Source organism: Hyperolius riggenbachi, chromosome 5 (assembly GCF_040937935.1).
Source record: "Hyperolius riggenbachi isolate aHypRig1 chromosome 5, aHypRig1.pri, whole genome shotgun sequence".
Lineage (NCBI taxonomy): Eukaryota > Metazoa > Chordata > Amphibia > Anura > Hyperoliidae > Hyperolius > Hyperolius riggenbachi.
The window spans coordinates 202,546,494-202,574,411 of record NC_090650.1 but is presented as its reverse complement, the minus strand read 5'-3'; the positions used below and the strand labels follow the sequence as shown (position 1 = coordinate 202,574,411).

Sequence of the window (27,918 nt, the reverse complement as noted above, 5' to 3'; positions counted from 1 at the left end):
CTAGAAGAAGCAGGAGAAGATAAAAGTTAAAAGATGAAAAAGTTGGAAAAGGAAAGAAGCATACAGGAGATGACAACATCAAGAGGATTCAAGTATAAAGAAGAAGAAAGAAGGAACAGAAGGAAAATATTTTAGAATATTTTTTTAATAAAGCTTTTTATTGTTTTTTTTTTTTGTTTTTTTTATTTAATATAAACATTTACATTAAGGCTACCCTTGCTTGCTTCTACTTCAAGCAAGGGTAGCCTTCTGGAACTTGGATTTGCTGAGGGGAGTGGTCAATTTACATACAATTATTCATTAACCCTTTGCACTCAAAACACTCACAGCAAGCTGGAACTCTAGTAACAATAAAATCTACTAGGCTGAAAAATTATACTTGATTGAAAAAAAAAAAAAAAAAAAAGAAAGAAAAATAAGTATCTTGGCTTCCAAAATGGACTGCACCATTTTGTGCTAGTCCAATTCACCAGTTGTGGATCCCTCCAATTTGAATTGGACCCTACTCCACCAACACCAGTCAGAAGACAAAGCGAGCATGAAGTGTTCCTAGTTGCTTTTATTGCTCCTAGAATGCCAGCTTGCTCTGAGTGAATCTTGAGTTCAGAACATTAATTTTTGCCCTTTATTCTAAATACCCTCTTTATCCTGGAAGCAAATATCTGGGGATTCCCTCATTAGGGAAGACTTCCAGATTCCGCCATAAGTTTTCCCTCCTAAATGGATTACACCCCTCCAGGCACGAGTGGGAATACATCCCTTGTATTTGATATAGACACTGGGCTTTGCAAGTGGGTCTTCTGCCTCCCTTCTGCAGCAGGGTGGTATTACCCAGACAGTGAACTCACACCTGAGATGGCAATCCCAGACTGCATGGGGAGAAGGGAAATGCTTTGTCAATTTTATTTTTCATTTTTATTTCAAACGTTAAAAAAGTGAAGCACTGAGGCCATAAATGATGCATGGTGCAGAAGGAAGCTCAACAAACGCAATACCAATCTCCTGGCACTTTGTCTAAAGTTTACCTTGTAATGCATAAGTAGATTAGTTCAACGTTCCAGGCAGGTTTGAACAAAGTGCATGGTAACTTGCATAGGATGCAAGGAGATATGAAACTCACATGCTACAAGTCGTATTATTATGCATTTATATAGTACTAGTAGACCTAAGCCCGTTTAAAAACAGGCTCTAGGTCTGTGTTTCAAGTACGCGTGCGCCCGCCACCTGCCGCAAAAAGCATGGATAATGCTACGCAGAGACTGGTGTACGCAGGGACTTAGGAGTTTTATTATAAAGGATTTACATCATCCATTTAAAGAATAGATATTCTAGCCATGTCACCAACTGTCCCTCAAAGAAGTTCAATCTCTACAGTAGCCATAGCTTATGTCCCTATCGTAACTATCGGACAATTTGGGGGGGGGGGGGGGGGGACAAATTGACTTGTTTGCATGCTTTTGAGATGTGGGAGGAAGCCAGAATGTGAAGAAAGCCCACTCAGAAACAGGGAACATGCAAACTCCATGCAGGAACCCTAGCGCTAACAAGGACAGAGAGCTATCCCTTAGGTTTCCTATAACTGAACCCGATCCTAGTACGAAAGTCATTTGTGTTAGTGAGAGTAACTGAACCTGCTGATTACAGTAAGCCTGCAGTTGTGTTATACGGATATGTGAGTGAAGCTTCATTGGTTAAATAGGAGGCATATGAGGCTGGGCAAGCGTGATATACTTAGTAATCATCAAGTGCACAATGAAGTCTTACCTTTTTCTCAAGAAGAATTAGTTTAAACAAAATTAAAACCTGTGCACAAAACAAAATATTTTTCAGTATAATAAACCAAAAATATTATACAGTAAAATTTAGTTTTCAGGTTGGCCACACACACTATATATATATATATATATATATATATATATATATATATATATATATATATATATATATATATATATATATATATATATATATATATATATATATAAGAAAATTGTCAACATAACGATTCCTTGGATGGTGACAGGAAATCAGAAAGGACAGCAAGTGGTCCGTTTATAAGCTCTGACCAACATTCAGTGTATTCAGATGACTTCTACATGCTAAGCAAACAATGGATGATACTGTATTTGGCTCCATGACTTTGATCCAAAGATTAAAAGAGTCTATGAAGTGGAAACACCATGGTTCCCATTTTGCCCATAAAACTTCCACCCAGCCCAGTGCAGCAGAAATCATGGCAATAGATTTTGCACTGTAAGCTTATTATTACTGTAACCATGAGGCAGAAAACTGAAAAATCACGGCAATGGGATTACATTAGGCAGAGTGGCCACTGTCTGCCAAGTACTTACTTTAACACCTCATAAACTGACTTACTAAGCCTTAGCCTGGTTCCACACATGGTGTGGTGTGACTGCCCTGCGGCATGGGAGGCCACTGCAGGACAACCACATGGCACCATTTAGCCTTGGACATTACCCCGCAGCAGAGTGCACTGACTGGGTAATATGCATAGCTCCGTGGTCTGAACAGTGATGTGCTCCTTGCTGGACAGGAAGTAAGTTATTGATTTTCGGCTGATCAGTGCATGCGCCTGCACAGCACAGTCCTAATGACGTCAGCGCTACCACGTGACTCGCGCGGTGGAGCGCACAAGAAGCCGACCCGGAAAGTCGAAGGAGACCTGGAGCCTTCGGAGCTGCAGCGAGGGCACAGGACTGCTTCCAGGGGCTGGAGGAAGCCCCAGGTAAGCATATTTTTTTTTTGCCTGGACATATTCTTTAAGGACAAAAGCAATCTTCACATATCAGCGCTGCACCTATTCATTCGTTAATAACTTTATTACTACTTATCACACCTAAATGATCTCTATATGGTTTTTTTTTCAGGACAAAATTAGGCTTTTAATGTGTGATAATTTTGTTTAGTAACCACCTTATTTTCTATGCATTTTAAAGGAAAAATTAGGGGGGGGGGGGGGGGGGGAGAAAAAAAACCCCAAAACACTATTTCCCCATTTACATCCATTATAGCTTTACAATAAACAGTGCTAACTATAAGTTGAACACACTAATCTTGTTTGCTTATCCTTCCTGGTTATTACAACATTTAGATTATGATTTGTGTATACAGAGGCACCAGAAAGTATAAAATATATTAAAAACTAATTAAAAAGGGGGGTTCTGGTGGACTTCCCTCCCCATAGATGGCACAACAATAATGTATCTTTAAAACGTATTCAACATTTATTTCTTACTCCAATAAAATCTGCAATTCGTGGGCCTGTCGCCCGTTTCCTTAGGCAAAGTACCACAAAGAGCAGCTGAATGAGTGTCAATTGTTAAATTGTTTTTAATATATTTTATACTTTCTGGTACCTCTATATACACAAATCATTGAATATCCACCTGGTGGATGGGTGTTTCTGCCCTTTTTCTTCCGATCTACAGAGAGCAACTTCTTACTTCTTATTACACTATTCGGGGCTCTCAAATTTTTCTTGTTGTCTTAGATATTACAACATTTAGATGTTCCTTGTACAATGTATGGTGACAATATTGTATTTGGAAATAAAGGTATTTTTTCAGTTTTTTGCCTTCTCATTGTACAATATTGATGATTACAAGACCTTATTTGCAAAAATAATAGTAATATACCCTCATGGCATACACATTTAAAAAGTTAGGTTCCTAAAGTAACAATATATGTTTTTTCTTTTATATTCGGTCACTTTGTTTTCATTTCACAAGTCTTATTTTGGTACAGAATATGTAAAAATGTAATTTCTTTTGATTCATTTTGTGACTAAAAAGAATACACAAGACATGGGCCTCAACCCTAAAACTCTTTAAACTCTATGCTACTACTTATCACAGTTAAAATAATACCACATATGTCTCTTGTAGTTTTGCTAAAACTTTCCCAAGTTTGATCATAATTTTGAAAAGGACTTTATGTTTGATTGAGTTTGTCCCTACCTTTTTTTTTTTAATGTGACGTAGGTCACAGCTTGTAGACACACCATATATGATACCACATGTGCCTCATTTAGTAACAAAATGGTGGTGCACTCTCCACAATTACACTGGACAAAATATATCCGTCCAGTTGTCATTAAGTGGTTAATAGATTTAAGGCTCTACACAGACATAGTGAATTGACATAGGTTTTCATTAAACATTTTTAAAAAAAAAGTCTTACCTTGTGCCTAAACTGTAGGATCAAATCGCGTGGAGAAAGGCCTAGGAATGAAGAAAAAAAATATTTCTAATATCAAATCAAGCTGGTGCTGTGTGCAGTGTAACTACTATTCATGGGGCCCCCTGCAAAACGATGATGGGGCCCCCCAATGTTCACACCCCTCCCCTTGCCTCCCGTTGATACCCTTCACAGCCTTGTGGCCCATATCACAAGAGTCATAAAACAAGTGTGGCCATCATGATCTTAAAACCCATAACACAGTGTTTCCCAAACCTGTCCTCGTGACTCCCCAACGGTGCATGTTTTGCAGGCAACCTCACCTATGCACAGGTGGGGTAATTAGTGTCTCGGCTAGGTGAATTCCATGTAGCTGAGACACTAATTACCCCACCTGTGCATAGGTGAGGCTGCCTCCAAAACATGCACCGTTTGGGAGTCACGAGGACAGGTTTGAGAAACACTGCCATAACAACAACAACTATAGCCCAAAAAACCCTGATCTGTAATATATATTTCATTGTGTCGGAGGAAAGGAAGGTTAGTAGTTGAGGCCCCCCACAGCTCGGGGCCCCCCTGGCGATCACAGGGGCTGCACTCCACTAATTACACCTCTGGCTGTGTGATAATTCCAAATCAGGAGAGGGCGCACATCCACACAGCAAAAACAAAAAGTCCAGCAAACCAGCCATGCGGCATTCTTGTATCAGAAGAACCTCTCCATTATATATTTTTGTTACACGTGAAATACTGGATTCCAGTTTAGATTTTCCATTGTCCTGAATGGAAACACAGATTTTCCCTTTAAGGCAATGTAGTGTCTGCCTAAATGATTAAAATGATTAATAACAGATTTGGAAGTGTTAATTGATGGTTCCTTATTTTTTTTTACCCCGAGAAGGCCAACAGTGCAGCGTGCGAGTGACATAACACGACAGCTGCAGTGAGAGAGGAGAAAAACGGTCTGAGACAGCGATTAACTGAATTACTCCATCAAACTGTTCGTTGGAGGAATCACTGGCTGGTGATGGAGAAGTTATAGTACTTTCTGTTCACATTATCTCTAAGACCCTGGTAGAATTTTAAAAGGTTGTTCCCTCACCAGGGCAGGAATCCATAGTGATCCATTCCACCTTACAGCCCAATCATGCAAAAAAGAGCTTTTGAGTTTCATTTATCCTTAACCATTTTAGCCTTTTGGATGTGACTGTCACGTCCAAAAGGCTGCTGCACGCTCCTGTGCCGTCCCCGTTATCCTGGAGATCAATGAAAGGAAACTTAGCTCCCATTCATTGATCTAAGTCCCTGGTAGAAAGACAGAAAGCTGTCTTTCTGGGGAAAAAAAAAAAAAAAATCACATCCTCCTCATACTTCCTGTAAGCGAGAGTGCTTGCTTCCAGGATGGAATTAAAAATTAATGACTGTGACCATCTTGTGGCCAAATAGTAACACTACATTTACATACATTTTTTTCCACACAAAACACAATACATTACATTTAAAATTAACTGTTTACCTCCTACACCAAAAAAATACCCAAATAAAAAAAAAAAAAAAAATGACAATAGAAAAAATAAACCCAAAACAAACGGTTATCTAAGGGTCTGAACTTTTTAACATGCATGTCAAGAGGGTATATTACTAATATTTTTTAAATTATAAGCTTGTAAATAGTGATGACACAAAGCTGAAAAATGCACCTTGATTTCCAAATAAAATATTGGCACCATACATTGTGATAGGGACATATTTTAAATGGTGTAATAACCGGGAAAAATGGGCAAATAAAATGCATGGGTTTTAATTATGGTAGCACGTATTATTTTAAAGCTATAATGGCCAAAAACTGAGAAATAATGATTTTTTTAAATTCTTAATATTTCTGTTAAAATGCCTTTTGAAAAAAATAATTCTTAGCAAAATGTACCACCCAAAGAAAGCCTAATTGGTAGCGGAAAAAATAAGATATAGATCATGATAATTGGTGATAAAGTTATTGGCGAATGAATGGGAGGTGAAAATTGCTCGGATGCATAGGGTGAAAAAGGACTGAACGCTGAAGTGGTTGTTACAAGTAGGGATGGTCAAGAGATGGCATTAATGAAAGTGTACCTGAGATGGTACACCGTGCCTTATTTATACTTACCTGGGGCTCCCTCCAGCCCAATGAGGATTGTGGGCTTCCCAGGCTGTCCTCTTCGGACCCTCCATTCTGGCGCTATGTCTCCCAGTAATCCAGTCAGTCACTGCCAGTCTTGGGCTTCTACGCATGTACGGCTCGGCCACGCGCGCCCCTGCCATTCTCCCGTGCCTGGGAGCATTCTGTGCCGTACTACAACGCTCCCGGTAGCAGAAGGGTGACGAAGGGTGCAGGCCGTGCATTTGCAGAAGAGCGTGGCTCAGTCGGATTACCAGGAGGCATAGCACAAGAACGGAGGAGCCGAAGAGGATGTCAAGGGAGCCCACGGTCCTCATGGGATTGGAGGAAGCTGCAGGTAAGTATAAATTGGCCCTATTATAACATCTCCGGTTCCCTTCAAGAGTTGATGCAGGAATATACAATTTTGTATACAAATTTATGCAGCTTGAAAATGGAGCAATCAAATTCTAGCTCATAAAAACCTTAATAAAAACTACTGTTTAAGAAATTCTAGCTCAGCAGGATTCAAATGGTACATTTTCCAGCTGCATAAATTTGCAAATCCTGCATCAACTAAAAATTATTGACATTACTGACCACCCCCAAGTAACTTGTAATAAACATAGGGGCACAGTGTTTTTGGAGGAGGATTCTACTAGGTCCATTTCCTGATACATATTTCATTGACCACCAAAACATCCGGAAAGCTGTCTTTTCACAAAGCCTCAAAATAGCTGTTTTTGGTACAAAAGTAGATTTTTAAAGCGGATCCGAGATGAAAAACTAACTATAACAAGTAACTTGTCTATATATCTTATCTAAAGTTTAGATAGTTTACACAGTAAATCTAGCTGCAAACAGCTTTAATAGAAAATTATTATTTCTTCCTGTGATACGACAGCAGCCATGTTGTTTGTAAACATTACACAGAGGCAGGCTTATCCGTATCTTGAGCACTCAGCCTGTGAAAAAACCTAATCCCCTTTCCTCCCCTCTGCCTCTGAAATCAATGGCTAGTAACACCTTCTCCTGCCCAGACTGAGCTCCCATGAGCCCTTGCTACTGACAAGGCTCTCTGAAAACCTGGGGGCGTGGTTTATTCAGTTTATAGGGAATTAGAGTATTAAAACAAAAAAGTATTTGGCTTGAGGAATGCCCTATAAACAATAGTAAATGAACACAATTATGCAATGAGTAAAAGTTCACCTCGGATCCACTTTAATGAAACGCTGAGTCTAGTGTCAATATTAAATAAACATGATGGTACAAACCTGTTTCACTTTTGATAGTATGGGTAAATGCGGAAAAAGCCAAGCCCGATTGGGTCCATGTTACTACACAGACAGCTTGTGCATGGGCAGTAGCACAGACCTGATCAGGCTCAGCTTTTTCTGCCTAATCCTGAATGGCAAGGTGCCGATAAGCAATTTTTTGAGGGAGACTCGGCATAGGAACGGGCCTGTGGAAGAGTATGGGTGAAGCCTCTAAGATCCAGAGGTTTCCCCCTCCCAAGGAGGCTAGCCCGTATCTGCACTTTTTCCCTACAGATACACTTTAACTTTCAATACTGGAAGTACATTTTATTTATTCTCTTTTAACCAAAGAGAGGAAGTTTATTGAACAATAAATTGGTCATAATATACAGTAGACTTGTAACCAAAAATACATCTTGTACATGTAGTCTGTGCATAGTAAAACTATAGTACAGTGTTATACACAGCAACACAAATGTGGGGGTTACAAAACAAGTGAAAGGAGATAAAGGGGAACAACCAGTCAACACTGACATTATAGAAAATGCAAATATACATTACATACTCAATTAAAGAAGTACTGGGTACTTACGTATTATACAGTCTGAAGAGTTTGGCAGTTCCTTGTTTAAGTTTTGTTTGCTCCACTACCAAGGTTTAACCCTTTTTAAAAAGCTGAAAGTCCTGGCTTTCCTTTACACCAGGTTCCGTGTCAGCGTAATGCTCCGTTGCCAAGTTAAAGGGTTCTGCAGGAGGGTTGTCCCCTGCACCTTGAGAAGTGAAGATGGTGTATAGTGCAGTGTTCTCCCCAGGCTCTTTTAGCCGGGTGCTCCACCCGGCTAGTTTTGGCGAGCACCCGGCTGTCAGCGGCTCACCTCCTCCTCTGTTGTAACCAGAGTTGTGCAGAAAATCACCGGCCTTCCATTCTCTCATCTCACCCCACCCAGCTATTTTTGCATGCCACTTTGCTACTTTTTCATGCCACCCGGCTAGAAAAAAATTCTGGGGAGAACACTGTAGAGGGAACCGCGCCATAGGAAAACATGGGCATTACTTTGAAATTCAGTTTTCTTTCAGTTATAACTGACAGCAACTGATTAAGTGTAAACGGGGCCTAAGGGTCCTTTCACACTTAATGCGTTGGTATGCGTTAGTACGCATTTTTTTCCATAGCAGTGCATAGTGAAAAAGAACTAGTAGCCCCAAGTAAGTTAACCACTGAAGTACCACAGGCTTTACCCCCCTCAGTGACTAGGCTATTTTTTACAAATTAGGTCACTGCAGCTTTAAGGGCTCGCAGCAGGGCCGTACACTTTAGAACACAAGTAATACCCCCCCTTCTGCCCACCAACAGAGCTTTCTGTTCGTTGGCCTCTGATCCCTGCCAGCATGTTTATATTTTTTTATTTATTTAATAATAAATTTTACTATTTTTTATTTTTTTATTATTCCAATCCCTCCCTTTCTCCCCCCGCCAGCCACGATCGGCTGTCATAGGCATAAGCCAATGACAGCCAATCGCTCCTGTGCCTCCCAGGGGGAAAGCTGTGTCACACGGCTGTCCCCAGTACAGCGCTGCCGTATATCTCCTGCAAAACCCCGCCCCAGGACTTCATACCAATTGGTGTTGAGCGGTCCTGGGGCTGCTGCCGCATCCACGCCAATTTGCCTGGAGCGGGCGTTTAGAAGTTAAACTCTTTTTTTTTTTAGTACCCTTGCAGTATTCCAAGGATCAAAATCCTCTGCCAGCATTGCCAAGCACACATTCCCCAAATTCTGCACCAAATACTCAAGCTAGCTGCATTTTTTTTCAATTAAAGAACCATTATAGCGAAAAAAGTAAGCAGGTAAAATCTGACCAAACTGACAGGTATTGGACTGGTCCATCTCCTCATGGGGGATTCTCAGGATTTTATTTGTTTTCAAAAGCATTTCCTGAGCAGGAGTTGCTAAGTCTAAAAGGTGGCGACACATCATACAATTAAAAGATCTAAATTTTCAGCAATTCGATTAATTTGTTCGGTTGTCCCAAAAAATCCAGAGCTTTTCTTTGTTTTCGATCGATAAATCCAACCGAATTTCCCGTTTTTTTTCTCGATTTTTGGAGATTGGACATGTTGGAAATTTCAGACCAACTTTATCAAGAATTGTATGGTGTGTGATGGATAGTCAATTACTTAAGTTCCAATACATTTTTTCTGAGCTTTCAATTATTTTATTCAAGATTGGGGAAAAATTCAATGTAGGTGTGGTACATTGGCCAGATTTTTTAATTGTTACAATCAGTCAGAAAAACAATGATTGCTAAACTTGAATTGACCAGATAAAGATCACACACACACACACACACACACACACACACACACACACACACACACACACACACACACACACACACACACACACATTTGTATTGCAACGTAATAGTTTTAGATCCACAAGTTACTGTTACTGTTTTGAAGTGGACTTTTAAATGCCTGGCAGCCAAAATAACTTCATGCAGTCAAGTCCTTGCAGTTATGTTCTGTGCAATCAAGGCCAGTAACCTGACTGAACAAATCTAAGCACACATCTGATACTGGAAAGATAAACCAAACTTACCCAGATATAGCTGTGACCCTTCTAATGTACTTCCTCCTAAAGAGCTATTCATATGTTCATAAAGTTCCTAAAAAGATAAATGGAAATAATTTATCATCTGGCACAGTAAATTAACAAGGTAACACTCAACTTAAGGGCTGGTTAACGCTGCAAAAACTTTTTAAGTTCCAGTGATTTGAAAAGCTCTTGCTAATGAAATGCTAGGAGTGATTTTACAAAATCACATTGCCCAAGTGAGAACACATATAGCATAACATTAGTAAGAGTTTCTCAAATCACAAGCACTTAGTGAACCAGCCCTTGGCCGTTACTTTTTATGATGTTTTAATTATTAACCAGCACCAGTATAAACAGAAGAGAGGAGTTATAAATGTGAATAAGCATGTAAATTTCCACTGACATAAAAAACATGTCAATCCTACCCAGTGGCTGACTGTTAATGTACAAGCAGCTAGTTAATTGATCAGTAGCTACTGGGCTTGTTTTCAAATGCATTCTAATGCTGGGAATACACGGTTCGTTTTTGCCTTCGTTTAAACCTTCGATTCGTTCGGTAAACGAATCGAGTGTTGAAAACGTATGTGAAAATAGTCATAATCTCATTATAGTTTCGATTAATAGACCCCAAAAACGAACGACTAGTGATCGAACATGTTTGATATTATCTCTCTTTATCCATCTAATCGAGCCATTGGTAGGCTTGATGGCTGTTCAGATCGATTATACATTCGTTTTTGCTAGTCCGTCCCTGTAAAAAGGGATTTTCGTTTCGTTTCTTTGCAGCCTTCGATCATTGGAAAAACGAAACCATCAGAATCGGAAAAAAAAACTAAACCGTGGGTGGTGATATTAACCGTATGACTGATTATTTCGGGATCGAAAAGGACAAAAGGCACAATCGAAACGAAGGTTTAAACGAAGGCAAAAACGAACCGTGTATTCCCAGCATAATGCAGGGTACACACGTTTTTTCGGTCGATTTTCCGTCCGATTGATTTCCAGTTCGATTTTCCAATTGATTTCCGATTTGATTCTGTTATCTTATCTATTTCCATTCACTTCTATGATCGATCAGAAAAATGATGGAAAATAAGATTGGACGTGTCGGAAATTATCTATCGAACCATCTATCTTTTATTTATTTTTATTTATTTTTCTCTTTTCCTCTTCTCCCCTCTTTCCCTTTTTTCTTTCCTTTTTTTTAACTCAGATGCACACCACATGCGGAAAGCTTGTCAGCTAGAGGCCTATCAGCCTTAAGTGGCTGTGTGCCATCGCTGGGTCATGCTATCATCATCGTTCGTATGATATTATGGTCATATTTCTTATGTTGCTTATAAATAACTGGATCATGTACTCGCCCTTTCAGAGCCCTATCCTCCCCTCCCCGAAATGGGTGCACTATTCCAATTATCCCAACTCGCTAACCTTAAAAAGATGGGCAGTGATTCTAGTCTACAGATTCTATCGAACCATCTATCTAACACAAAATTGTATGGTGTGTACCTAGCATTACTTGCTAAACATCTCAAGCATTTTCCACGATGCAAAAACACCCGTGAAAACGCCCATAATGCTTTCCAATGCACAATCGCAGTGCACTGGGAGCAATCAAGTGCGGGGGGAAAAAAGCTGACACTGCTGCTTTTTATCGCACAACGCGTGCGTTTACCTATTGCCGACAGTCAGCTATTCTCAGCTGACTGCCGACCAAAAATGCAGATCCGGCCATTGGAAAACGCTCAAGTTCATAAACATTCCTGAGGATTAAATCTGAACACCAGATGTTGTCCTCATTACTATTTAGGGTCATTTCTTTTAGGGCTGGTTCACACCGCCGGTGTTTGGAACTCGGCATTAAACGCTCCCATGCAAGTAAATGGGAGCATTTGTACCTGGCTTTTATGCGAACGCAGCGTTCAGATGCCGATTTTCCCTGGCGTTAGAGGCGACCCTGGACGCTACATGTAGCGTCTTGGGATGGTTAACCACTGCGGCTAATGTCCCCGTGGGGGAGAAAAACGGTGACTGCAACTGAACGCCACTGAAAGCTCGAACATGGCTCTGCCGCAACGCCTCTGAAAGACGGGCAGACGTCCTAACAGAGATTAGCAGTTTTGCACAAAATAGCTTTCTGCTTTTAAAATCTATCCAAATAAAATGTTGCCACCTTCTGAAGTTCTGAGACAAACAGGGTTTTTATTTCCTGGACTATAAACTTGTTACTAAAGGAAAGCAAATACCATGTGATAGAAAACAATCACTACAATACAAATTAACATGGACAAAGATGGAAAAACTGTTCAAATTGGTAATCAACCTTTTCAATGAAATTTGACAATCTTCTAATCCTCACAAAAATGGTCGACAATGTTCAAGCAATCTCTAGAGAACAAAACAATAAAACTTAACAGTAATTCAAGAAGCTGGGGTTCTAGAGTGATCAGAAGGTTGGGAGAGCAGTAATCATCCACCAATAGAATAGAATGGGACACCTCAATAGGATCCTGAGGCTTCCATCTCTTTAGGCAAGTATCTAATTTTGTACCCAAGCTTCATCTCGGCTACACTTCTGTTTTGAGATGCATTTTCAGATGACTTCATGACAATTTAAAGTGGAACTGAGAAACTGTAAACCACGTTTTGTTTTTTAGCAGCCTTCAGTTCCACTTTAACCTTTGTTTTCAGTATTTTAAATAATCATTTGGAGTTTCCCTTTAAGGTAGTCTAACATGATTCAATCCTTGAGGGCTCGTTTCCACTATTGCGTTGCAAAATCGCTGCGGCAAAATTCGCATGCAGATGCGAATTTCGCATGCGTGTGCATGCGAATTTTCGTGCGAATTCGCATGTAAATTTCGCATGGATGACGATGTATGCGATTTTAACCATGGCAATGCTGGTGTGCTTTTCCATTGATTTCATGCGAATTCGCATGACAATTCGCATACCAAAACAGCATGCAAATTCCCGATTAAATACATTAGCGGCGATTCGCCTGCATTCCACTCGCAGGCGAATTCTGCGGCTCTTTTGTGCGTTTTTTCACCGCTGAAAAAAACCGCACTTCAACGCAACAGTGGAAACAGGCCCATCTACTTGCATTACATGTGCGAATCCGCATGCGTTGGACGCATGCGGATTCGCGATAGTGGAAACGAGCCCTTACAAAATGTTTCAAATGCAATTCGTTCTGTTCAGCTTGATGTATTGCTAGGCATTATGGTAAACCTTATTTTAGCCTGCTTACTTTTTTAATGCATTATACAAGACCCCAGAGATAAGTCCTGGACAAGAGATCTATTTTCTCTTTACATAGGTTGCAGGAAACCAGGAAATGGTTAGAAGCAACTTAGTTGCTGTCAGTTTTATTTTTTATTCTGCTTCCTTTGGCCTGGACTCTGAACTGGGAGGAAAGGAACTGGGTGGGTCTTCCCATACCACCCAGGTATACACCTGGCTTTTGTTCCAGTCAGACAGGAAGTGTGAAGCAGATAATATTCAGGTGCAGTGACAGTAGGAAGACAGTGTGTGCAGCAGGTAGCCTACAAGACTCTGTAAAATCATTCCGCTCTTGGTAAAGGAGCTGTTATTTACAATAAACCTGCTGTGTGTATTCCAGGCTTGATAATTTGACTAAGCTGATAAGTCCAGACATTTTGGCTTTAAGTGGAGCTGAACTCTTGCACAGCACAGAAGGAAATCGTAGAGAAATGCACCCTGTATGTGTTTAGAGAATTTAGCCTGTCTAATTCCCCCTCATTTGTGTCTAATCACAAGTTGTAATCTGATCTCTCCCGTGTCACATGACTGAGTATGGCAGACAAGCCCATTTGAAAGCACTGGATGTTAACAATATGTCTGCCTCCATGAATCAGGAAGTAGAAACAGTGCAGCCTCCTTGCAAGGATGCCAATCAAATGTAAGTATGTTCCACCATCCCACAGCCACCTCGCAGGCACCGTGAGCCGCAGACATATCTACCTAGAGATGCTGCTTTTACAGCAGTGTAGCACCTCCTGCACTCCAACAGGCTTAGCCACTGACACTTGAAAACTGCAGTTGTCCTTTCACTGCCATGCGTATGTCAGTTATGGATATATGTGTAGTGCACTAACAGGGGAACTGCTACACGGAGATGTCAGAGGCTCAGCCTGCAGGAAGGACTCACAGGTGCTACACAGCTAGCAGCATAGCTAGATAGGTATTACAGTCTGTGGCTCAAAGTGCCTCCTGAGGTAGAAGAGAGAATACATGTGCTAAATGACTGAGTTGTAATTCTCTCTTCTACCTCTGGAGGTCTCTTCAGAGGTAGAATTACATGTGGAGAATGACTAGGCTGTGTGCAGGAATAATTTCAGTGGCAAAAACGGCAGTTAGAACAAACCAAGTGGGGCGGAGACTACCATGTCAGCAAGGCTGGTTAGTGATGGAGAAAAGCTGTCACATGATTTAAATGGATGCAAAGTGGGAGTTTCTGGACAACCTGTACTCAAAAGAAAATAGAGTTGCCATAGTTGCAAAGAGCAATCTGAGCTTGCTGTCAGTTTTAGAAACTTTGGCTGCAAATTAAAATCTAAAGTTATAGTTAACATTAAATTTCAAAAAGAATTCTATAGTACAGATCTGTGTTCATGTCAAGTTCATTACAAAAGTGGATTTTGTTTTGTGAATGCAGACCAGAAGGGTAAAATATAGTAAAAATATATAAATTTAAAGGGAATCTGAAGTGAAAATAAACTTATGATATAATGATTTGTATGTGTAGTACTGCTAAGAAATAAAACATTAGTAGCAGAGATATGAGTCTCATATTGTTTCCAGTACAGGAAGAGTTAAGAAACCTTCAGTTATATATGCAAAAGAGCTTCTTTGAGCCCTGTGACTTTATAACCTCGTGGGCAGCACTGTCTTTTAAAGCTCTTATCTCAACTGTCGCTCATTGTTTCTTCTTTATTTATGGTTTTTCTGCAGAGAAAAGTTCAAAGGGCCACTAGCATGCTCTGTGAAATCATTTAAAATGCTGAGTGTATTGTGAAAACTGCAATTATTAGAGAATGATGCAATGTTATAAAAAAAAAAATAAAAAAAAAAAAGCTATATACCTGAAAATAAAAAAATTGACACCATATTCTTTGCTACTAATGTTCTATTAATTATCCGTATTACGCAACCAATTCATTATATCATGAGGTTTTTTTCCGCTTCAGTGTTGGCCTTTTGTCCAGGTCTTTTGGTTAGCTAGGATCCTTCCTAAAAATGTTTTGCCGCTACTAGGCCTGCTGGAAGATCACGGCATACAAGAAATGGGAGGTGTAAGCTTGGACAGCCATGGAGATGTGGCCTGACATTTTCTGCATTTGTGCCTGTGTCACTGAGCAAGCCTGTCATGGAGGAAAGAGGGATGGAGTGCAACCTACCGCATTCACAGTGCCAGTCACAACATAAGGTCTTCCACATCTGGGTTATTAGGGTTGACTTAGCAAACCTCTCTCGTTTTGCTACTAGAATATGGACTGTTACTATCAGAATAAATACCAGGGCTGTGGAGTCGGTCCAAAAATCCACCGACTCCGACTCCGACTCCTCAGTTTAGGATTCCACCGACTCCGACTCCGACTCCACGACTCCGACTCCTCTAATTTGCATATTACAATTTTGTTGATTAAAAGTATGTAACATGAAATTCGTCTCATAACTGCCAACGCTTAGGAATTTTACAAGACAACTGAAGTGAGAAGGATATGTAGACTACTATATTTATTCCCTTTAGACTAAAACTAGTCCTTGGTAAGAGTACTTGTAAAAGGTACAAACCGGAACAAAGAACATCTATCAGGCCCTAGGCAATGTAAGTGTGGGTACATGTAAGAATGATGTGCAGGTACTCTGCAGGGGAATGAGGAGATTGTAAACAGACAACACCTCTGTGTTCAATGTGCACAGCATTTTCAGTGGATTCCCTGCAGCTCTGTGGGGAGTGCATATGTAGAGTATAGTACTACTGTGTAACAAAGTAAACCTGAGACAGATGAAATTAAAGTTTTATACATACCTGGGGTAACCTCCAGCCCCCTTCAGGCTAATCAGTCCCTCGTTGTCGTCCTCCACCATCTGGATCTTCTGCTATGAGTCCAGGTACTTGAGCCAGTCAGGCGTAGTGCGCATGCACACACTCCGCCGCCAGGAGCATACACCTGTGCAGCACTATTGCGCAGGTGCAGAATGTTCCTGGCTGTGGGAGCCGCTGACTGACTGAATTACCGGGACTCATAGCAGAAGATCCGGGTGGTGGAGGACAGTGAGGGACTGATTAGCCTGAAGGGGGCTGGAGGAAGCCCCAGGTATGTATAAAACTTTACTTTTCATCCGTCTCAGTTACCCTTTAATTTGTAGTCACCAAACCAAATTTTAATAACATATCAAATTATTTTATTTCATCAGCAAAGGGAGTGCATACATTTGCATAAATCAGCATCAATGCAGAATTATTTCCATCTTGTTGACCATCTCTATTAGTGACATAGCTACACATCAGGCTTTATTCTTACAGCATAGATGTTACTTAGTATATATAAGAGATTCCTGTGTACACATCATATATACAGTCACAATCAGATATGTACAGTATATCTGACCTTAAAAATACGTGGACTGCTTTATTGAAGCAGCACAAGTAACTAATTTTGATTGGTTTATTTCATTTTTGTATACTAAGCACAGCTATTACTGTATATATACTGTATATATACATTATTTGTAATGACTATTATCTGAGAAATAGAACATTTTATCATATTTTCTATTTTAATTACAGTTACAAATTCATTAGGAGTCGGAGTCGGAGTCGGTGCATTTTTTCCCGACTCCGACTCCAGGCACCCAAAATTGCCCGACTCCACGACTCCGACTCCACGACTCCGACTCCACAGCCCTGATAAATACCATCACATTTCAGGTTGGTGCTCTCCTCCAAGGGCCCTTTTCCACTAGAGGCGATTGCTGAATCGCAAAATCACGAATTGCTAGAGATTTTAAAATCGCTAGGGTTTGCCAAATAACATAGGAATCGCGGTAGGTAATTTCCACTACTGCGATTCGATTTTTACAAAAGCGCGATCGCGCCGCGGAACGATTATTGCCGCTATTTTACTATGCAGTGCATAGCAAAATCACAATCGCAATCGCCGGGTAAAAAAAGGACTTTGCTGAATTGCAAATTGCTACCGATTGCTAGTGGAAAAGGGCCCTAAGGAAAACTTAAAGCAAAAAAAAAAAAAGTATGATATAATGAATTGTATGTGTAGTATGGATAATGAATAGAATATTAGCAGCAAAGAAAAGAGTTTCATTTTTATTTTCAGTTATTTTTATTTTTTTTATAACATTGCATCATTCTGCAATATTTGCAGTTTACAAACCACACCTGTATTTTAAACTATAAAACAGAGCAGAGCTAATGACCCTTTCAACTTTCCTTCAGCAAAACCTCATCTCAATCTGTCTTTCACTATTTCTTGGTTGTTTAATGGGAACCTGAGGGGAGAGGGATAAGGAGGCTGCTAGATTTATTTACTTTTAACAATACCAGTTGCCTGGCAGTCCTGCTGATCCTGTGTTGCTAATACTTTTAGCCACAGCCCCTGAACAAGAATGCAGCAGATCAGGTACGCTGACTCAGCTGACTCAGGTTTTACTCGATTAGCTCTATGCTTGTTCCAGGGTTTTGACTCAGACACCATTTATGAGAGTAGATCAACGGGGCTGCCAGGCAACTGACATTGTTTACAAATAAATAAATAGGTCAGCCCCCATATCCCTCTTACCTTGAGATCCCTTTAAGTGCTATAGAAAACAGAACGGTCTTGGTCGAAGAGCAGCAACTGAAGTTTGTTAACTCTTCCTGCACTGGAAAACAATATGAGAAACTTTTCTTAGCTACTAATGTTGTATTTCTTAGCTGTACTACACATACAATTCTTCATCTTATAGGTTTATTTTCTGTTTCAGCCTCAACCGTGAGCATGTTCTACATTGTCTGTTAGGCCTGGTGCACACCAGAGGAGTTTTTCTGAGCGTTTTGAGTTTTTAAATCTGCTGCTAATGTTATCCTATGTGTTTGTGCACACTGGAGCAATGAGGCTTTGTAAAAAAAAACCCATAGCATTACATTGGGAAGAAATTTTAGAGGTTTCAAAAGCTCTTCCCAATGTAATGTTATGGGGTTTTTCACAAAACCTCATTGCTCCAGTGTGCACAGACACATAGGATAACATTAGCAGCAGATTTAAAAACTCAAAACGCTCAGAAAAACTCCTCTGGTGTGCACCAGGTCTTAGTATTGGTAACCTAGAGGAAACTAGGGTAATCCATCCTCTCCCCTGCCAGGTACCTTGCACAGGAAGTTGCACTTGGCTGCTTTTGGGCTGTCCTTCGATGCTGGCTCAATTCACTTCACTGAATACAAACGGTTTGCGTTTATTGTACCAAGATTTGTGATGCTCATCATGTGTGTTCATATGCATTAGACCAGTGTTGCCCGCTGCACCGATCGCAAAGGACTACTAGATAGATTGCAGCTGCATGCTGAAATTAGAGTGCTGCGCTGCGAGTGCAGAGCCAGCCAAGCAACAGCCAGTGAGAGCGACTAACGTGTTCGTGGCCCCACCCTTACAGCAGTTCCTGCAGGCTTGGGTATAGGAGGGGTCAGTGTCAAGTTGTCAACATTTTGAGAAAAGCAGCCACAGAGTCAGCCAGAAAGCACAAGCTCCCTGGACCAGTGCAGAGAGCGGCCTGGTGCACACCGAGTGGTTTTTGAAGCGCCCCGCAAACCGCTTCGGCCTGTGAAAACGCATGGCTAATGTATTTCAATGGGATGGTGCACACCAGCGGTTTGAGGTTTTTAGCAAACCGCAAATGTGGGTCCTGCAGCACTTTTGCGGTTTTCAGATGCGTTTCTTCCTCAATGTAAAGTATAGGAAAAACTCAAACTGCTCTGAAAACGCTAAATCAGAGCTGTTTTCCAGGCGTTTTTGTTACATTAGCGGTTCAGTAACAGCTTTACTGTAACAATATTTGTAATCTGCTACAAAAACGCTCCAAAAAACGCTAGGCATGTTTAGAAAAACTCTCTAAACATGCCTACAATCGCTCTGAAAATCTGCTTCAAAAACCTCTAGCGTTTTGCAGATCTGCTAGCGGTTTTGGTGTGCACTGGTCCAGCCTGAGGGAGATGGTAAAGAGGAGAGGAATTCAGCTAGCTAAGGCCAGCCCGCAGAGAGAAGACACTCATTTGCCTCAAGGAGCAAGGCTGCAGGGGAGTATGTCATTTTTATTATACCGGTAGGTGGCCACCACAGACACCAAGGATTTGGAGATGCTCTGCATAGCATGTGTGCGTGAGTGTGGACTCTGCACAATTATGTTTGGAAATGAGGGGGGGTAATATTGCCTAACTATGGTTGGATGGGGGTACTCTGCATTATTACTATTATATAGTATATCAATATTCCCCCACATTATAAATGCTTAAAATTTAGCATTTGAAATTTTGGTTGATTGGCACCACTCTGTAATATTCAAAGTAGCTCGCAAGCCGAAAAAGTGTGGGTACTGCTATATTAGAGAGTCTGCATCAGCAGAAGCAACACCTCAGTGTGCATTAATAAATGTGTGCTGTGCATAAAGAAATGCCGCAAGTTGTCCTTTTACCCGACCACAAAAAATAAAAATATATTAGATGTGACCTGAATTTACAGATTGCCCAGAAAGCAGCTCATGGTGAACCAGAAAGCCCAGGAGTGTGTAAGGGCTTGTTTCCACTGTTGCGACGCGATTTCGGCCGCATTCCGACGCTTGTAAAAACGCATGCGGATGCGTTTCCACATGCGTTTTTACCCGCGATTTCGCCTGCGATTTCGCATGGCAGGGTGCCATGCGAAATTAACCATGACACTGCCAGGGCTAAATAAAATTGAAAAAGGTGCGAAATCGCACGCGAAATCGCGGGTAAAAACGCATGTAACAAACGCATGCGTTTTTACTATTAAATACATTAGCGGCGATTCGCACGGATTCCCGACGCAGGCGAAATCGTTGGCTCTTTTGTGCGTTTTTTTCACGCTGAAAAAAACGCACCTCAACAACGCTACAGTGGAAACAGGCCCATCCACTTGTATTACATGTGCGGATCTGCATGCGTTGGACGCATGCAGATTCGCGATAGTGGAAACGAGCCCTAAGGGTTTGAAAAAGACCAAAAGACCTCTTACTAAAAAGGCAATGCAAAACAGAGGTTTGCCTTCTTAAAAAAATTAAAGGTATTTGCAATTATTCAGGATGGAGTGAGCATATGAGGTCTCCCACAATGCATCACTGCTGAATATGAAAACTGTCCACTTGTTCTGAGGTTGCTTCATGATCTTCGTATGTGGCGCACTCGCTTAAGCGCACAAAGGGTATGTGATTATTGGTTCTATATTGCTTTATTCACTGGAAGGGTTTGTATTAGGTCTCGGGTGAGACCTCAAGGTATATATTTTAGATTTACTATTGTTAGCATTCAGAAACCGTTGCAGACATTTGATAATCTATTATTTGCTTATTTCCGTGTCATGTTTTTCTATCTATTTTTTTCTTATAGGTTTATGTGGGGGGGGGGGGGGGGGGGTTTATGTCATATTTCCTGGTTGTGCATCTTCTGGTGGACTGTTCTTTGGCTAAAACACCATTAATTTTCTTCAGCTATTCTCAGGACTTAGTTATTATTCTAGGGGTTGAGTATTGTAGGACTTTACGCCCTCACCCCTCAATATTACTGCTGTAATGTATTGTGTTTTGTTGGATGGAAGGTTATTCCGCTTCATCATATGAACATCCACTTGCATTTCCTCAATATTATCTGTATTTTTTAAAAGATATACCAGTAAGTGTACTACATGTATGTTGCATGTTTTGCACGGTCATTTGTTATCCCTTTCCATGATGTTTAACCTATTTTGGTTCCTGGACGTAGTTTCTACGTCCAGGAACCATGCGCGCTCCCGTGGCCGATCGTGCGCGTGCACTCTCGGCCGCGGATTCGGTAGCCAGGGAATCAATGTATCGGGCTATGGTGCCCGATCATTGATTCCTCTCCACCGCTGAAAAAGCGACAGCTTCTCTCGGAAGCTGCGCCTTTTCTGGCCGTTCCCTTCCTGATGCGTCACTGTAAGCGTATGTTACGCTTAGAATGACCTCATGTAAACAAACTCATGGCCGCCATCTTGTGGCCAAAAAGTAATACTACACCTGTTAAAAAAAAAAAAATTAAAATTAACACACATTTACATTATAAATCTATTGTTTACCTCCCACCCTCCCAAAACTACCCAAATAAAATGTTTACTATAAAAAAAAAAAAAAACATTACAATAAAAAAAAAAAAAAAAAAAAAAAAAAAAAAAAAAAACATGTAAATATTTACCTAAGGGTCTAAACTTTTTAAATATCAATGTAAAGATGAAATATTTCTATTTTTTTTTTTATTTTAAAATTGTAAATAGTGATAGATGCAAAACGGAAAAAATGCACCTTTATTTCCAAATAAAATATTGTCGCCATACATTGTGATAGGGACATAATTTTAACGGTGTAATAACCGGGGCATATGGGCAAATACAATACGTGAGTTTTAATTATGGAGGCATGTATTATTTTAAAACTATAATGGCTGAAAACTGAGAAATAATAAATTTTTTCCGTTTTTTCTTATTCTTCCTGTTAAAATGCATTTACAGTAAAGTGGCTCTTAGCAAAATGTACCCCCCAAAGAAAGCCTAATTGGTGGCAGAAAAAACAAGATATAGATCAGTGCATTGTGATAAGTAGTGATAAAGTTATAGGCTAATGAATGGGAGGTGAACATTTCTCACGTGAAAACGACGGAACCTGAATGGGTTATTTAACCAGAAAATTGTCCACTTGTTGCCCCTGAAAGCAAAGAAAAAAAAAACTCCAGAATCGCTGGGATGCAACGGTATGTCAGCTTGTATCAGCCATACACTGATCACCAACCAGTCTGAAACAGTCTGTATGCATGTTGGCTTGGTATGGCTCTGTACAATTAGCAAGCTGACACATCATTGCAATTCAGCAGTCTGGCGGTGTATTTGGCTTTCAGGGGCAACAAAGGGATGATCTGCATATTTAGCAGTGATGCATTGTGGGAGACCTCATATCCTCACTCCAACCTGAAAAAAAAAAAAAAACACAAATACCGTACCTTCTGTTTCAAGAAGGCAAATTTCTGTTTTGCAGATGTGAACTAACCCATTGATTTACAATAATTGTCTGATCCAATGCACTTTTGAAAGATGATAAAAACAGGCAAAGCACCTATTACAGTTGGGCTTAAAAACAATTTAATTATGTTTGGATGATATGATTTACATTTCTGAGAGCTCAAATCCACAATTCCTGTTCTATTAGCACTAAAACATGTTAACTAACTCAAAAAGGAAGGGACATAAATGAAAAACTCTTCCCCACTCAGACAATAAGTGGTCATATGCCTTTTCCCTTCTATCCATAAAGTAAAAGTATTGCCTGAAGCAGAATTTTGACATGAATTTATTGAAAGACAACACGATCTTCAGACAGTTATATGTTAACAGCCCACATCAGTGTCATACACCGTGCACTGGCACTGGGCTGAGAAATCATGTATTCGCTAAGCTCAGGAATAGGATTTAAAGGGTTAAAATGAAAGCATAGAAATTGTAGCCATGCGTTTCTAGATAAAACAGCTATATAGCATTTAGAATGCAGACATACCCAATGGCATAGTAATCGTGGTTGGGGTGTCTTGGCACCCTATGGAAAAAAATACAGGAGACAAAAAAGAGAGCCCGATAGTGCAGTATGTCAATAATAGGTGCGTGGAGAAATCAATTGATTGAAAGAGCTACTCACAAAGGATGGTTGCAAGGGGCAACCGACCACAGGAAGCAGGTGGAGACCATAAACCCGACTCCACTCGGGGTGGTCCTGTACGGACCTGGTTGCGGTCGCTCTCTTAGACGAAAAAGGATGGACAAAACATAAACCGTGGTAAAAACAACAGGTGTTCTGTCACCACCCCTCGGACAAACATGTACGGGGGTATAACTATGCACAATAAGGGAAAGAGGTGCCCTGATTTGAATAAAAGCTTTTAAAACCAGTTTAAAAACGAAAAAGAAAAATGAGGTATCTTACCTCAATGACGAAATCTCTGCAAACTTACAAAAGATTTTTATTTTTATTTTATTTGAGCACAGGCTATGTGCTCAAATAAAAATCTTTTGTAAGTTTGCAGAGATTTCGTCATTGAGGTAAGATACCTCATTTTCCTTTTTCGTTTAAGATTTTATTCAAATCACGACGCCTCTTTCCCTTATTGTCCAATGGCATAGTGTTCAAGAAAACATTTTACAGCGGAACAGTTAGGACATTCACAGGTTTTTAAGCTTTGTGAAAGTGGGTTAGGTGGCAGAACAGAAGAACAGCTGAGAGAGGAGACTGTCCAAATCTCGGCATTTAGGGAACAGATGACGGAGTGCATTTCAGAATTAATTCACTTGCCAGTGAATCAGTTCTATTCTCAGTGGATTTTCTGGAGCCATTTATATTAACAATTTATTAACCTCCTTGCCGGTTATCCCGAGCTCAGCTCGCGGTAACCTGCGCAGGAGGATTTCTCAGGCCCCGCTGGGCCGATTTGCATAATTTTTTTTTGTTACAAGCAGCTAGCACTTTGCTAGCTGCTTGTAACTTCCGATCGCCGCCGCAATCCACCGCGCCGCCTCCCCCCCCCAGACCCCTGCGCAGCCTGGCCAATCACGGCCAGGCAGTGCTGAGGGGTGGATCGGGATTTCCTATGACGTCCCGACGTCGATGACGCCATGGCGACCGGGGAAGCCTAGCAGGAAATCCCGTTCTGAACGGGATTTCCTGCTTACTCCAATCGCCGGAAGCGATCGGAGTGGCTGCAGAGCTGCCGCTGCTCAGCGGCTATCATGTAGCGAGCCCTGGGCTCGCTACATGATTAAAAAAAAAAAAAAGTGCTGCGCTGCCTCCTTGCCGGGGGAATTAGACCGGCAAGGAGGTTAATGTATTATATGATTAACCACATAAGGACCACAGTCTTTTTGACCCTTAAGGACCAGAGCCTTTTTTTCCATTCAGACCACTGCAGCTTTAACGGTTTATTGCTTGGTCATACAACCTACCATCTTAATGAATTTTACCTCCTTTTGTTGTCACTAATACAGCTTTCATTTGGTGCTATTTGATTGCTGCTGCGATTTTTAGTTTTTATTATATTCATCAAAAAAGACATGAATTTTGTAAAAAAAAAAATGATTTTTTTACTTTCTGTGATAGAATTTGTCAAATAAAGTAACATTTCTGTATACATTTTTGTCCAAATTTATTGTGCTACATGTCTGATAAAAAAAAAAAAAAAAAAAAAAAAAAACACATTCAGTGTATATTTATCGGTTTGGGTAAAAGTTATAGCGTTTACAAACTATGGTGCAAAAAGTGAATTTTCCCATTTTCAAGCATCTCTGACTTTTCTGACCACCTGTCATGTTTCATGAGGTACTAAAATTCCAGGATAGTATAAATACCCCCCAAATGACACCATTTTGAAAAGAAGACATCCCAAAGTATTCACTAAGAGGCATGGTGAGTTCATAGAAGATTTTATTTTTTGGCACAAGTTAGTGGAAAATGACACTTTGTGACCAAAAAAAAAGATTCCATTTCTGCTAACTTGTGACAAAAAAAAAAATGAAATCTGCCATGGACTCACCATGCCCCTCTCTCTGAATACCTTGAAGTGTCCGCTTTCCAAAATGGGGTCATTTGTGGGGTGTGTTTACTGTCCTGGCATTTTGGGGGTGCTAAATTGTAAGCACCCCTGTAAAGCCTAAAGGTGCTCATTGGACTTTGGGCCCCTTAGCGCAGTTAGGCTGCAAAAAAAGTGCCACACGTAGTACCGCCGTACTCAGAAGAAGTAGTATAATGAGTTTTGGGGTGTATTTTTACATATACCCATGCTGGGTGGGAGAAATATCAACAACAATTTTTTTTTTACACACAATTGTCCATTTACAGAGAGATTTCTCCCACCCAGCATGGGTATGTGTAAAAATACACTCCAAAACACATTATACTACTTCTCCTGATTACGGCGATACCACGTGTGGCACTTTTTTGCACCCTAACTGCACTAAGGGGCCCAACGTCCTATGAGTACCTTTAGGATTTCACAGGTCATTTTGAGGCATTTGGTTTCTAGACTACTCCTCACACTTTAGGGCCCCTAAAATGCCAGGGCAGTATAGGAACCCCACAAGTGAACCCGTTTTAGAAAGAAGACACCCCAAGGTATTCCGATAGTAGTATGGTAAGTTCATAGAAGATTTAATTTTTTTGTCAAGAGTTACCGGAAATTGATTTTTATTGTTTATTTCACAAAGTGTCATTTTCCACTAACTTGTGACAAAAAAATAAAATCTATCAACTCACCATACTCCTAACAGAATACCTTGGGGTGTCTACTTTCTAAAATGGGGTCACTTGTGGGGTTCCTATACTGCCCTGGCATTTTAGAGGCCCTAAACCGTGACGTGTAGTCTAGAAACCAAATGCCTTAAAATGGCCTGTGAATAGGACATTGGGCCCCTTAGCGCACCTAGGCTGCAAAAAAGTGTCACACATGTGGTATCGCCGTAATCAGGAGAAGTAGTATAATGTGTTTTGAAGTGTATTTTTACACATACCCATGCTGTGTGGGAGAAATATCTCTGTAAATGGACAATTGTGTGTAAAAAAATAAAAAAAATTGTCATTTACAGAGATATTTCTCCCACCCAGCATGGGTATGTGTAAAAATACACTCCAAAACACATTATACTACTTCTCCTGAGTACAGCGATCCCACATGTGTAACACTTTTTTGCAGCCTAGGTGCGCTAAGGGGCCCAACGTATTATTCACAGGTCATTTTGAGGCATTTGATTTCTAGACTACTCCTCACGGTTTTGGGCCACTAAAATGCCAGGGCAGTATAGGAACCTGACAAGTGACCCCATTTTAGAAAAGACACCCCAAGGTTTTCCGTTAGGAATATGGTGAGTTCATAGAAGATTTTATTTTTTGTCACAAGTTAGCGTTAATTGATTTTTATAGCTTTTTTTCCACAAAGTGTCATTTTCCACTAACTTGTGACAAAAGATAAAATCTTCTATGAACTCATCATACTCCTAATGGAATACCTTGAGGTGTCTTCTTTCTAAAAATCGGGTAACTTGGCGGGGTTCCTATACTGCCCTGGCATTTTAGGGGCCCAAAACGTGAGGAGTAGTCTGGAAACCAAATGGATAGATGTATACAGTACACAGGGGGGGGGGGGGGTCTGGGGAGGATCTGAGGGTGTGGGGGGTGATCAGGAGCCCCCAGGGGGCAGTTTAGGATCTGATCTGAAATAAAGCGTTGACAGATAGTGACAGGGAGTGATTAATGGATGATTGGGGGGGGGGGGGGGGTGATTGGTTGAAAACTGTGGTCTGAGGGGTGGGCAAGGGGGGGGGGGGGGTCTGATGGGTGCTGTGGGCGATCAGGGGGCAGGATCAGTGTGCTTGGGTGCATACTAGGGGGGCTGCAGCCTGCCCTGGTGGTCCCTCGATCACTGGGACCACCAGGGCAGGAGGCAGCCTGTATAATACACTATGTATACATTACAAAGCGTATTATACGCTTTGTATGCGGCGATCGAGGAGTTAATAATCCGCCGGCGCTCCCGTACGTCCGGCGGGTTATTGCGCCAGGTGGGCGGAGCCCATTGGCGGCGGCAGATCGCGTCACCAATGACGTGATCGCCGCATAGCCGCGCCCCGCCGCTGGTCAGCCGATCGGCTGACAGCGGTCGTTTAGGCCCAGCAATTACGTTCACCTATCGGCTGTAGGCGGACATAAAGTGGTTAAGCACAGCACACAATGAGATTTTTCAGCCGATTTACTGTCTGATCGATTGTCTGATCAATTTTCTTATCAAGTTCCATTCACTTCTATGAGAAATCGATCAGAAAAATGATTGTGAATAAGATCAGACATGATGGAAATCTATCAAACCATCTATTTGCCAAACTATCTCATGGTGTGTACCTAGTTTGGGTCCCGATACATAACTTAATTAAATGCACAAGAAGTAATCACTAGGGAGGAATCACCATTCCACTAACTCTCACGTGCAATACAATGTGGTAGCCTCTATTGTTAATTTCAGGAACACCTAATACTGTACATAAATTTATATTCGTCGTTATATTCAACTGTAAGAGAAAGTTGGAGCTCACAGTTTGTGGCTCACTCTTTAATTGGATCAAATCAAGTGGCATTAAAGAGTTAAAACAGGCAAGAGAAACAACTATAACAGTATGGCTTAACTAATACATTTGAGGACACATTTTACTATTACAAAAAGGTTGTTAAAACACCATTGCTACTTAAATTTTGCTCACAAACTCAAATAATGTTATTGAGGCGTGACCAACCCACATAAATATATTTGATTTTTATTGATTGGCGACCTGATTAAAATATTCATTCATTCAGGCCCCTTTCACACAGATGGATGCCAGCCACTGAACCTCTCCAGCTGGAGTTTAATACAGCAGAATGGCAGTGTTCGACAAGTGG

At 40.8% G+C, this 27,918-nt stretch overlaps 1 protein-coding gene across 1 annotated transcript in view; it reads right to left on the bottom strand.

Annotated features, from left to right (window-relative positions):
• AVL9 (AVL9 cell migration associated) overlaps positions 1-27,918 on the bottom strand; it is a 124,377-nt gene that overhangs the window by 31,116 nt on the left and 65,343 nt on the right. Inside the window, exons 6-8 of the mRNA XM_068236580.1 lie at positions 10,192-10,258; positions 4,201-4,241; positions 1,765-1,803 (exon numbers count right to left, since the gene is read on the bottom strand). Of these exons, the coding sequence (XP_068092681.1) occupies positions 1,765-1,803; positions 4,201-4,241; positions 10,192-10,258 (147 nt within the window). The remainder of the gene's footprint in view (positions 1-1,764; positions 1,804-4,200; positions 4,242-10,191; positions 10,259-27,918) is intronic.